The 13,727-nt window shown below is 41.6% G+C and overlaps 1 protein-coding gene across 1 annotated transcript in view; it reads right to left on the bottom strand.

Moving 5' to 3' along the window:
• ARHGEF37 (Rho guanine nucleotide exchange factor 37) overlaps positions 1 to 13,727 on the bottom strand; it is a 55,314-nt gene that overhangs the window by 26,924 nt on the left and 14,663 nt on the right. Inside the window, exons 2-4 of the mRNA XM_004008962.4 lie at positions 9,398 to 9,594; positions 7,766 to 7,889; positions 2,963 to 3,110 (exon numbers count right to left, since the gene is read on the bottom strand). Of these exons, the coding sequence (XP_004009011.3) occupies positions 2,963 to 3,110; positions 7,766 to 7,889; positions 9,398 to 9,583 (458 nt within the window). The 5' untranslated portion in view covers positions 9,584 to 9,594. The remainder of the gene's footprint in view (positions 1 to 2,962; positions 3,111 to 7,765; positions 7,890 to 9,397; positions 9,595 to 13,727) is intronic.

Raw genomic sequence — 13,727 nt, 5'->3', positions numbered from 1 at the left:
CTGGGACTGAAGGAGCAGAGAACCACAGTGTGGTCTCAGGGAAGCATAATCCCTTCCTAACCAAGATAACCACCATAGCTATGGTATTACTAGGGAATTACTGAGTATTACCTGTATGCAGTGAGTCTACATCCCCATGAGCTGTTGCTTTTACTCCCACTCTACATATAGGGAAACTAGGTTCTGAGACACTAAATGGCTCCTGCCAAGGTGAATAAAGAGCAGAGAGCTCAATTCATTGCCAGGCTGCCTGGCGCCAAAGCCCATGAGAAATGTCTGGCCCAGTTGGGAAAGACCGGAGTGCAGAAGATGTGACAAAGAGCAGCCTCTGTGCCAACTAGGGCCCCCCACACAGTGCTTCCAACATGTCTGAACTAGATGCCAATATTTAACACTGCGGAGACTTACATCAAAGCTTCTGGTTTCTCTTGAAAGATCAGAGGATCTGGCCACAGTGGAATCATATTTCTACACAGCAACTGAGGTAGGTGGTTTACCAAAAAATGGCTGCAATTACTTTACTCTCTGTATCTATACCCTTTGAATATGACCTTGAAGCTTCTCCCACCAAGAAGTGGGGACTATTTTTCCACCTCCCAAGCCTGGCACAGTATGCCAGTTCTAAGCCAAGATCTCAAAAGGCAGAGCTGAGTCAGCTCGTGTGTCCCACGTTCATAGGAAAGTCTAGCCAACATCAGCAAAACTGACCTATGGTTGATCACAGACATGTGAGGGAGTTCAGCCAGGACTAGAAAAATCATTTACTGAGTCCAGCTAAATGGCTAACATGCACAAATGTGACCTTGAGAAATATTTGCTTTAAACAAATTTTGCAAATGATTTCTATTTTAAACCACTATATTTGGGGTGATATGCTATAGCAAAAGCTACTTGATATAACAGTGATCAGCTGAGGCTGGGCTGCAGCTGCACGCTATACAGGGACTGCTGGCTCTGATTTGCCACAGTCTCCATTACTCCCTTTTGTCTCACAGCTGGCATCCTGCTTCCCTCATTTCTGTTGCTTGCCTCACTTCTGTAGAAATGTATTTAGTGACCCTTACAAAAGCCTAAGTTTGTAAGATCCATGAAGGGATCAAAGGAATCAAAGAAAATGAAAGTAGGCTTTTTTGAAGGCTGGGAGGGGCTAGGACATGGCTACTTCAAAAGAAGGCTTCAGGGGGCACAGGGGTTAAGGATATGATAAGGGAGAGAAGAAAGAGAGGTAGCAGGTGGCTCCACATGAGATATTGCTAGCTTTAAAGACCAAAATCTATACTCTCTTGGGTGTAAACAGGAAATGCCTAAGTAAGATGAAATAACAATGATAACCTCTGTTCCTCCTACACTATTCTGATTTCCAGAAGATGGCCTTCATCTGTCTTCACTTGGTAAGCTTGGGGAAGATATAAGCTTTTTTTTTTTTTTTTGACCATGCAGCATCTTAATTCTCCAACCAGGGATTGAACCTGTGCCCTATGCACTGGGAACACGAAGTCTTAACCACCAGACCGCCAAGGAAGTCCTAATGTAAGTCTTTTTAAATATATGATGATGCACTTTACTCATAAGAAGATAAATACAAAATGAAACATTGAGATGCCATTTTTCACCTATCTCAGTGGTAAAAACTCTGAAGTTTCACAATGTACTCTGCTGGTGAGGCTGAGGGGAAACACCCTTACATTTGTTCATGGGAATATCAACTGGTATTACCTTTACAGTGAGAAATTTTGCAATAGTATCAAAATTATTAACATATACTTCCTTTAATCTAGCAATTTCACATCTGGAAATTTAACTTATAGCTACTTTTATTTGCACCTTAGTAAAATAACATATGTTCGTGAATAATCACATAGCTTTATCTATAATGCTACAAAGAATAGAAACAAACCAATATCCATCAATAGAGAGCAGTTAAATAAACTGTGGAACAACCACATGGTAGAAAAATACATAGCCATCCAAAGGGTCATACGTATATGTATTGAATCGGAAAGACCTCCAAGATATAAGTGAAAAAAATTATAAACTTTTATAAGAAGATGGGAAAATAAGAGTATATTTAGATTTACTTGTATAGGTATACAGGAACTCTACAAAGATCCACAAGGAATTTAAAAGTGGTTACCTTGACTTTGCAGGTAGTTGCAACAGTTGGATGGATGAAGGGACAGGGTGGGGGAGATCTTTCACTTTCACTGTTTAAATTCAGATGTTTTAAAGCTTTTAAACTGTGTTAAGTGCTACCTGTTCAAAATTTTAATTTAAAAAATTTATTCTCTACGTATCTCTACCCCGAGCTCCCACTCACTGGTGCCAGCTCTGGGCTGCGAGGCCTCCCAAGGCAGTTCTGATCCTTTTCTGTGGGGCAGGACTCCAGGCATCTGTAGAGAAGTCTCCTCAGGTGGTGCAAGCCTGCTTCCTGCCACTGCTGCTTACAGCACATGGTTCCTACCATCTCACTGCCCTCCCTGTGGTGCGCACAAGTGATGTTCACCAAATGTTTCTGTTTTTCCACCTCTGAACACATGGCTGGAAGGCATGCCCTGGCCTCCTGGTACTGGATGAAGTCAGGTGATTAGTTCTGTACTCTGAATTATGAGAAGCAATGGATGTGACTTCTGGCCTGGAACATTTAGTAACCAGTGTGAGACCCTCCAGAGTTCTTTGTTCCTTGCCAAGTCACCGGCCATGTTCCAGACAGTGGCTGGTGTCAGCTTGAATTCCAGAGTGAGCATGACACTGGGTAGAGCCCCAAGTTAACCCATATTGGAGCATAAGGAAGGTGGAAACCTCATTGGCTGAAACCACTAAAAGAGTTGGGCGTTGTTTGTCTCTGCAACATAGCCTAGCCTAGCCTGACTAGGACACTCCTGAAACAGTGTGAGCAGCCCCAAGCTAGGGTGAGACTTTAACAGCCCCTGACCCCAGCATCCGTAGGGATCATTCTACTCACAGCACTGCCTCAATGATGCCCTGGATCTCCCGCTGCAGCTCTGGCTCCTTCCGGTAGGTCTCTACCAGCAGCAAGGCCTGTTCGTAGCTGGCACAGTACACCTTATAGACTTGCTCCAACTCCTCTTGGAATTCCAGGAATGTGTTACCTGACAGTGAAAAAGCAACAAGTTCTCAAAAGCGTTTCTGCATGTCCTCTTGCTTAGAACAGGGAGGCTGTGAGCGACACAGCTAAGCACTTTAGCTCTGACGTAAGACTGCCTGGCTTAACCAGCATTGTAACCTTGGGCAAGTCACCTCATCTTCCTCAGCTCCCATGTTTTCATCTCACTTTCAAAAGGCTGCTGTAGGATTAAGTGACACAATGATAAACAGTATCTATAATTACAGTAATAATACTGATAATTGTCACATTTGGACGATGCTTTATAGTTTACAAAACACATTCATGTTATACCTTTATAATTACCATGTATGGTAAGTACAATTCCAAACCCTGTTTACAAAGACATTCTACAGCACAGCATGGATAGTCACAAATGTGGGCTTTGAAGTCAGAGAGAAGTAAAGCCAGATCTCCAGCCAACCCTTTCCCAGTAGTACAGTCTAGGGTGAGTATCTGATCCCTCTGACCCTCCATATTTTCATCTATAGATGGGAATACAGATAGTACTCACCTCCAAGTGTTCACTGGAATGATTAATTTTAAAAATGTATATAAAGCACCTGATACAAACTTCATTTCTCAAAAACTTACCAACTACTTTTGTGCTGACTGTGTATGAGGCACTCTTCTAAGTTCTTTGAATGAAATAATGACCCTGCCTCATGGGGCTGATATTCTCATGGGGAAGACAGACAATAATATATTTATTTATATATTACATATGCAAGGCGATCCAACCAGTCTATCCTAAAGGAGATCCATCCTGGGTGTTCATTGGAAGGACTGATGTTGAAGCTGAAACGCCAATACTTTGGCCACCTGATGTGCAGAGCTGACTCATTTGAAAAGACCCTGATGCTGGGAAAGATTGCGGGCAGGAGGAGAAGGGGATGACTGAGAATGAGATGGTTGGACGGCATCACCGACTCAATGGACATGAGTTTGGGTAAACTCTGGGAGTTGGTGATGGACAGGGAGGCCTGGTGTGCTGCGGTTCATGGGGTCGCAAAGAGTCGGACACGACTGAGCAACTGAACTAAACTGATGCCAGGTAGTGATGAGTACCACAGATTTAAACAAAGCCAGATAAAGAGTTAGAGGTGTCACTGTGGTCAAGAATCTGCCTGCCAATGCAGGACACACAAGAGACATGGGTTCGATCCCTGGGTTGGGAAGATCCCTTGGAGTAGGAAATGGCAACCCACTCCAGTTTATTCTTGCCTGGAAAATTCCATGGGATAGAGGAGACTGGCAGGCTACAGTCCATGAAGTCGCAAAGAGTCAGACATGACTAAGCAACTAAGCACATACACACAGGAGATCTATTTAGGAAAGACCTCCATAAAGATGCGGATGTTCATCATAGTGCAAAAGAATCCATCCATCCCTGAGAAAGTCTGAGGGAAGAGCAGTGCCAGGCTTACGGAAGGATAAACACAAAGGCCTTCAGGCAAGTGAATGCTTGGACATGCAGATGACACAAGAAGGCAGGTATGGCTGGAACACAGTGAGCAAGGGCACAAAGTAGAGAAAATAAACAGAAAACTGAAGCCAGATTATGTAGGGCCTTGAAGTAAGTAAATATGGTGTAGTAAGGTGTTCAGGCTTTATTCTAATGGTGGCAGGAAGCAACTAGGTTTTGAGCAGGGGTGACAATGATCTAGTTTTTGTTTTAAAAGGATCACGCTCATGCTCAATTTCAATAGCACTTACCCTAAAGTTACAACAATACAAGAAAGACTGGCCGTCCCCTGCACACGAATGACATGCCAAGTTGTGACATTCTACATCAAAAAAAAAAAAAACCCAGAAACTTATGAGATTAGTTACTTACTGGGGAGACAGAATGGGATGGAAAGAACAGGGAATGGGATAGGACAGTAGGGATGAGAGGGGAACAATGCTTTACTGAATATACCTTCTTATACAGCTCTGATCTTGGAACCATGGTAATATTTTACATACTCCCAAAATAAATATACAGCTAAGGCCAACCAGGATGTGGAAGGAGAACCCCAAATAAAATACAAGCAATAAGGAATGAACCTAATTCTATTACAAATGAATAACATAATCACACTGAAGGGTGTATGAAAAAATTAACATAAGTATTTTTCACAAAGGTACAGGCTAGAATTTTTGATTAAAATATAACATAACCAAAAAAAAAAAAAACCACTCTAAGTGACTACTAACTTCGAACAAATAAGTAAATACACTGTAGATAATGGCAACCATTTCTACCTGTCACAGAAAGATGCTGCAAATAAGAAAAGCTGAAAGATCAGAATGAACCCTGAGATACTGGACTGGAATTGGAGGTCTTAGTAGGAACTCATGGTTTTATGTATTTTAAATATATAAATATAGATGAGCTTCCCTGGTGGCTCAGTGGTAAAGAATCCAACTGCCATTGCAGGAGGTGCGGGTGTGATCCCTGAGTCGGGAAGATCCCCTGGAGAAGGAAGGAAATGGCAACACACTCCAGTATTCTTGCCTGGGAAATCCCATGGACAGAGGAGCCTGGCAGGCTATAGTCTATGGAGTCGCAAAAATTTGGACATGACTTGGCAACTAAACAACAACATAGATGGATAGATATAGAAAGAAATGTAGATATGTGTACATGCATGTGTTGGTTTATATACATATATTTCCTAAATATCAGCTAAGAGGGCCTAGAAGCAATGACATCCCAGGACAATGTCAAGCAACGACATTGAAAGGACACAGGTGTCAACTTGAAAGAGCTCCTATGGCCAAAGCTGATAAAATTTGAGCAAGAAAATGAATAATAATAGTACTGGATTCTGATTCATGGAATAAACCAAATATCCATGAGTTTATACTTAAAAATCTATACTATAACCTTTAAAAATTATGAACCAGTGCCACAACTACTGAAGCCCACACGTCTAGAGCCCATGCTCTACAATAAAAGAAACCACTGCAATGAGAAGCCTGAGCATAACTAGACAGTAGCCACCAATCACCTCAACTGGAGAAGGCCTGCGTAAAGCAATGATGATCAAACACAGCCATAAATACAATAAATAAATAATAAAAATTGTGAATCACTATGCTGTATAATTAAAACATATAACACTATAAATCAACTATACCTAAAAATTTGACAACTAAAAATAACTTTTAAAAAATGAATGGAAGGGACATTTCTTGCTTATAGAATAAGAATTAATAAATGTAGGTGGAAAGGGGAATTGGGGGCAGGCCAAAGCCTTTGACTGTGTGGATCACAATAAACTGTGGAAAATTCTGAAAGAGATGGGAATACCAAACCACCTGACCTGCCTCTTGAGAAACCTATATGCAGGTCTGGAAGCAACAGTTAGAACTGGACATGGAACAACAGACTGGTTCCAAATAGGAAAAGGAGTACATCAAGGCTGTATACTGTCACCCTGTTTGTTTAACTTATATGCAGAGTACATAATGAGAAATGCTGGGCTGGAAGAAACACAAGCTGGAATCAAGATTGTTGGGAGAAATATCAGATATGCAGATGACACCACCCTTATGACAGAAAGTGAAGAGGAACTAAAAAGCCTCTTGATGAAAGTGAAAGAGGAGAGTGAAAAAGTTGGCTTAAAGCTCAACATTCAGAAAACGAAGATCATGGCATCTGGTCCCATCACTTCATGGGAAATAGATGGGGAAACAGTATCAGACTTTATTCTGGGGGGCTCCAAAATCACTGCAGATGGTGACTGCAGCCATGAAATTAAAAGACGCTTACTCCTTGGAAGGAAAGTTATGACCAACCTAGATAGCATATTCAAAAGCAGAGACATTATTTTGCCAACAAAGGTCCGTCTAGTCAAGGCTATGGCTTTTCCAGTAGTCATGTATGGATGTGAGAGTTGGACTGTGAAAAAAGCTGAGTGCCGAAGAATTGATACTTTTGAACTGTGGTGTTGGAGAAGACTCTTGAGAGTCCCTTGGACTGCAAGAAGATCCAACCAGTCCATTCTAAAGGAGATCAGTCCTGGGTGTTCTTTGGAAAGACTGATGCTGAAGCTGAAACTCCAGTACTTTGGCCACCTCATGCAAAGAGTTGACTCATTGGAAAAGACTCTGATTCTGGGAGGGACTGGGGGCAGGAGGAGAAGGGGACGACCGAGGATGAGATGGCTGGATGGCATCACCAACTCCATGGACTTGAGTCTGAGTGAACTCTGGGAGTTGGTGATGGACAGGGAGGCCTGGCGTGCTGCAATTCATGGGGTCGCAAAGAGTCGGAAACGACTGAGTGACTGAACTAAACTGATCTGAAAACAGTTAATGGCACACTGCAGGTGATCACTAAGCACCTACTGAGTGAATGACTGTGAAAAAACCCTGGGATAGAGTCTCAGCCACACCACTAACTAATTATGTGTCCATCAGTAGGTCCTCTTTGTCTTGAGGCCTCAGTCTCTTCATCTATAGTGATGGGGTTGGGCTGGATATCATTTGAGAGTTCTGCCAGCTCTGACATGCTGTATTTCAGGGACTCCCAAAACAGCCTCTCATTGAGCTGCATCTCCCTGGAATGCTGGGGAATGTACAGCAATGACCACATGCCTAGAACAATTCCACAGGAATCTCAGGCTGCCAACTGCCTGGTTTTTTGCTCACCGATCAGCTGCACTTGTTCCTCTTCCCTGGAGGCTGTCTCCTGCAGATCATGAAGCAGTCTGCTGTTCACCTTGATGATGTCATCAATGTTTGAGAACAGGACATCCAGATCTCCCTGCGGCAGCTAAAAGGAACAAAGACTCCATGGAAGGTCGGTCAGGAGTTCCGTAAAAGTGATTTTTTGGTAGGTTTCGGACAGTAGTCCAGAATAGTCACACCATCGGAGTTCCGTCTCTCTTGGGAAGACCGTTCCAGAGGAATGTTTGAAAAGACTTTGAAATTTTATAAGTTAGGTATTTTTATTACTCTAAGAGATGAGAGGAAGAGATGGAGTACTCAGCATGAAAGGAAAGCTGAACTGCGTTATCCTAGGTCTGCTGCCAACTATAATTTTTCTTCTCTCATTTCCCCAGCTGCCATATAAATGTGGGAAGTTGGACTTCTTTCCAGCTCTGACACACTTGGCACCTACCACTATTACCTTTAGATATATTCTGAACTCCAGCCCCTATGAACTAAACTACACCATTGTTAAAAGGATGCAGGATATTTACATATGTTGACTGTGCTCAGCTGCTTCAGTCATGTCCGATTCTTTGCAACTCTATGGACTGTATCCTGCCAGGCTCTTTTGTCCATAGGATTTTTTAGACAGGAATACTGGAGTGGGTTGCCATGCCCTCCTCCAGGGGATCTTCCTAACCCAGGGACTGAACCCACATCTCCTGTGTCTCCTGCACTGCAGGCAGATTCTTTACTGCTGAGCTGCCAGGGAAGCCCTATATAGAATATATATAAAGACAGAAGCCCTGGATGCGCAATCAAGTGGGAGAAGCTAACTGTAGAAAAATATCTAGAGTCTGCTTTATTTTTGCTAAAATAAGTAACAATCTATATTTGTTTGTTTAATGCCTCCAGAGGAAAAATCCCAATTTCGGAGGGTAAAATAAGGGAGGATTTTCATCTACATTATCTGCTTATTTCATTTATTCAATAAATACTAATTGGAGTCCATTATTTATATGTCAAGAACTGGAATACACTGAACTATTAATAAACAGCCTTTTCCCTTATGGACCTTACATGCTAGAGGATGGTTGAAACTTTAGAAAGAGAGCCTGTGTTATTTTTGAAACTGGGGCAAAAAAAGATGTAAAAAATGAATACTAAACTAGAAACCCATGTAATGATTACTTTTTCATGTTCAGTTCAGTTCAGTCGCTCAGTCGTGTCCGAATGTTGAGCTTTAAGCTTTAAGCTTTTTCACTTTCCACTTTCACTTACCACCCTCTAAATGAGACAATTACAAATAGGTCACTTAAAACAATCTGTTCTAAACTTAATAAAGGGCTATCTTATCCATTAGCTCATTTAATTCTCTGAGGTGATTCTTCTCTGCTCATTTAGCAGAAGAATATACTAAGACTGAGCAACTAACACTTTTTATACTAAGGCTCCAAGGTGTCAAAAGCCTTGCTGAAGGTTGCAGGGCCAGTAGTAGAAGTACCATGACTTTACATTCACCACTTTCCCCTCCATCAAGCCTGCCCCAGGAACAGATGTGAGGTCTCAGAAGCCGGGACCCATGTCTGCCTTTCTAAAGACAGGCCGAGTGTGGCCCCACCCAGGTACCTGCTGCAGGCGGCTCCTAATGTCAGAGGCACAGAGCTGGAGCACGTGCAAGTAGGAGACCTCGGTGTCGAGGAGCTCCCTGACGGCCAGCCTCTGCTGGAGCAGGGATCTGTCCTCAGAGAGTCGGTCATCCCCACCTGGAGCACCAGTTCTAGAGGACAGCGCATCGTCCCCATGACTCGTCATGTCAGCAGGTTCTGGAAAGACAGACACATCCAGATTCACTTCTGGGAGCTCTACTGGCACATGCTGCCTTTAGTCCAGAGACAACTATTCACCGAGTGGCCTAAAAACATCTTTAGCTGCCTACAGAGTCAAAATGAACTATTTACTAGTATCTGAACAAATCTTAAAAGGTAGAACGCAGCTCAGATAATTGTTGACATTTTTAATTCATCTCCCAGGATTCAGACAATGTGCTTACTTGGCTTTTTCTTCCTTTCCCCACCCCCAGCTCTCAACCCAGATTTCTTTATCTGGTTCACTGACTCTCTCTCACCCTCTTTCTCCCAACGGTTCCCTCATTTTCACCTGCCACTACCCCATTCAGGCCACACTACCTATCACCTTGACTATTTCTACAGCCTCCAGAATCATTTTTTCAAATCCAAGCCCCTCTCCCACCTGCTGCCACCCACACCCATTCATCTTGGATATGCTTCCAGTTTAAACTTCCTGAAACAAAGCTTGTGATCTGGTATCCTCTGCCTCTGGGCTCATTTTTCCTCTTCCCTGACACTCCAGCGAAAGAAAGTCACGTGCTTTTCTCCATTCCTGCATAGTCATTTCCTGCCTCTGTGCTTTTGCACCTGCTGTGACCCCTCCCATGCCTCTAGGCTCTTGCATCCATCTCTAAGGCCTTTCCTGATCCTCCCAGCCAGATGTTCTTTTCTCTTCCATCTCTAAGTTTAAAAAGTACAAATGGCAATACTATGGACAAGAAAAATCTCCCTACTACAAAACACCTAGAAATGCAAGATCAGCTTTAACAAACTTCCTTTTCCCTGGATGGCAAGTATTACAAGAAAGTAAAGGAAATCAGTAGGGATCCCCAACCAGAGGGAATGGAAAACCAGAGCAGGAACAACTAAGCTGATGCTGCTGTAGTCAAAGTGGACAGGGTGGGCAAAGAAGAGAGCACTGCCCAGCTCACTGATTCAGAGACTTGGGCATTAGTGCCCACGGAGAATCAGGAAACAAGCTCCTTTCCTCAAGCACGCTAGAGAAATGGGGGAGTAGAAAAGAAATGCCCCCCTACCTACACAGAAAATGACAAAGATGTTTCTTCATCTTGATTTGGGTCCTGAATAAAGGAAAAGTCCTTTCTGAAAACTCGTAACAGGCCTGCTTTCACTGGATCGCAGGTTCAAATGTATACTACACATGTGTTCCAAGGAACTCAATGCTGAGAAATATGCCACAACAAAAAAGCAGTCTTGAACTAATGCTAGTATTAATATCCACAGAAAAAATAAAATGTCTCCAGGAGGACACATTCTTAATCTAGGCTACATGGTACTCCAAGAGATAACCCTGTCCTGAAGATGAGCTTAAAATCCAAAATTATAAGAACTCCAGTGTAATGAGCATCATCAGAGACAGCAAGAGCAGGATTAGATCCCCAGAACATCAGACAATCAAACTGTTGGACAGAAACTATAAAACAAGCAGGAGAAGAAAAGACATACAAAAAATAAAGACCTGTACGATTTTTTAAAGCACCAAGCAGAACTTACAGATGTTAAAAATTTAGTCTTTGAAATTAAAAACTAAATGGACACTTTAAATATTTAGGAAAGAGAAATAGGAAAGGAGCAGATAGATATGAAGAAATTATACAGACTGCTAAAAAGAAAGTGAAAATCATGCAAAATACGAAAGAGAATTAAGGAATCTGGATACTGAAATAAGGTCATGTACCAACTCTGTGTTCCAGAGGACAAGAATAAAGAGAGTGAGAAGAGGCAATATATGAAGAAATGAGACTAATAACTGTCCAGAATTTATAAAAGATATTATTGCTTAGATCTAGGAAGTACAAGTCCCAAGCAGGATAAGTTTTTTTAAAAAATCAAATCTAAACACACTAGGAGGAAATTTCAGAATCCTGAAGACCTGGAGAATTTACCTTATAGTTTCCTTGTCAGGAAACTGTTTGACCAAAATAAAGAAATAAATCACACACAAAAAGACACTAGATACAGGAAACTGGTAACCTGATATGTGAGAGGCCAAGGAAATTCCCAAGATAGATAAAAGGAAATCCTAAGTTTGACTGTTGGTGACAGACAGCAGTCTGGGCTAGATACTAGAATGTCTTGAGGACAAATTTACTGAAACAGCAGAGAATAGGGTCCTTATTTAGGCAATTACACAGACAATACATGTGAAACTAAGAAATAAACCAACAAACAAAAAAAATTGTTATAACAATTTTTATAACAAGATTGTGTAGAAAAGGTAAAAGTAATTATGCGTCACTACCTGATTCAACTATAAATAGATTCTACACAGGTAATAATGCAAGTGATCTAATTCATATTATGTACTGAGAGGACAGGGTGTGGGAGAAGGCGTCAAAAAGAGCTAACACCTAATCCTCCATAGTGGAAATCAAAGAACAATGCCTAAATTGTGCTGCTCAAGAAGGAATAGCAGATGTGTGCAATCAGCTAAAATCAGCAGAAGGAACTGCCTGGTAGTGCCTGGAGAAGAGAAGAGGACAGGGTGCTTTTTATAACAAATACTGTACAACAGAATTATCTGTTTTTCCTTCTCATCACAAATGTAGAACTATCCATCTCTTTAAATTATATGCTTTCATAGCTTTGAAGGGGCTTCCCAGGTGATGCTAGTGGAAAGGAATCCGTCTGCCAATGCAGGAGACAAAAGTGATGTGGGTTAGATCGCTGGGTTTGCAAGAGCTGCTATAGTAGGAAACGACATCACACACACACACAATGCTGTGAAGTGAACTAAAAATTAAATAATGAAGGACAGAGTGGTATGCACCTAACAGAAGAAGGAAAGTTATGACCAACCTAGGCAGCGTATTAAAAAGCAGAGACGAAAAAAAATAATTAATTAAAAATTAAAAGCAGAGACGTTACTTTGCCAACAAAGGTCCGTCTAGTCAAAGCTATGGTTTTTCCAGTAATCATGTATGGATATGAGAGTTGGACTATAAAGAAAGCTGAGCGCTGAAGAATTGATGCTTTTGAACTGTGGTGTTGGAAAAGACTCTTGAGAGTCCCTTGGACTGCAAGGAGATCCAACCAGTCCATCCTAAAGGAGTTCAGCCCTGAATATTCATTGGAAGGACTGATGCTGAAGTTGAAACTCCAATACTTTGGCCACCTGATGCAAAGAACTGACTCACTGGAAAAGACCCTAATGCTGGGAAAGATTGAAGGCAGGAGGAGAAGGGGATGACAGAGGATGAGATAGTTGTTGGATGCCATCTCTGACTCAATGGACATGAGTTTGAGTAAGCTCTGGGAGTTGGTGATAGACAGGGAAGCCTGGCATGCTGCAGTCCACGGGGTTGCAAAGAGTCAGACACGACTGAGCAACTGAACTGAACTAAACTGAATAATTAAATGTAAGAAAAAGTGAGAATTTCTCAATTTTGCTGGAGATCAATATTCCAAAATAAATTCTATTTCTGTGCAAACCAACAACAATTTTCAAGAGTTCATTTAAGGAAAAATAGCACAATAAGAATAAAAAGATTCAATAATAACGTGTTATTTATTCCTTCCTAAATATCTTAATTTAACAAAAGATGGGGAATTCCCTGACGTCCTAGTGCTTAGGATTCCAGGTTTTCACTAACATGGCCTGAATTCAGTCCTCGGTTGGAGAACTGAGATCTCAAAAGCCACACATACAATTTAAAAAAATAATAATAGGTGTATAAAATCTTTATGGAGAAAATGATAAAGCTTTATCTAAATATATTTAAGAACTAACTAGGAATTCCCTGGGGGTTCAGCAGCTAGGACTCTGAGCTTCCACTGCTGAGGGCCTGGGTTCAATCCTTGGTTAGGGAACTAAGATCCCACAAGCCATGCAGTGCAGCCAAAAAAAAAAAAAATCAAGCAAACAGAAACATAATGAGATACCATTCCATGTTGAAGAGATCAGCAAAATATGAAAATAAAACGTTGGTATGACACTGTATGAATGGGAAATCTCATATACTGATATGATGATAAAAATTGTTGCAACCACCCTAAAGAGCAACTTGGCAATATTTAGAAAAGTTGAAAATTCACACACTATCAGGCCAAGGAGTGCTACTCCTGGATATAGCTCCACCTCTGAGAAA

This window comes from Ovis aries, chromosome 5 (assembly GCF_016772045.2).
Source record: "Ovis aries strain OAR_USU_Benz2616 breed Rambouillet chromosome 5, ARS-UI_Ramb_v3.0, whole genome shotgun sequence".
NCBI lineage: Eukaryota > Metazoa > Chordata > Mammalia > Artiodactyla > Bovidae > Ovis > Ovis aries.
This window is presented reverse-complemented; position numbering and strand designations above follow the sequence as displayed.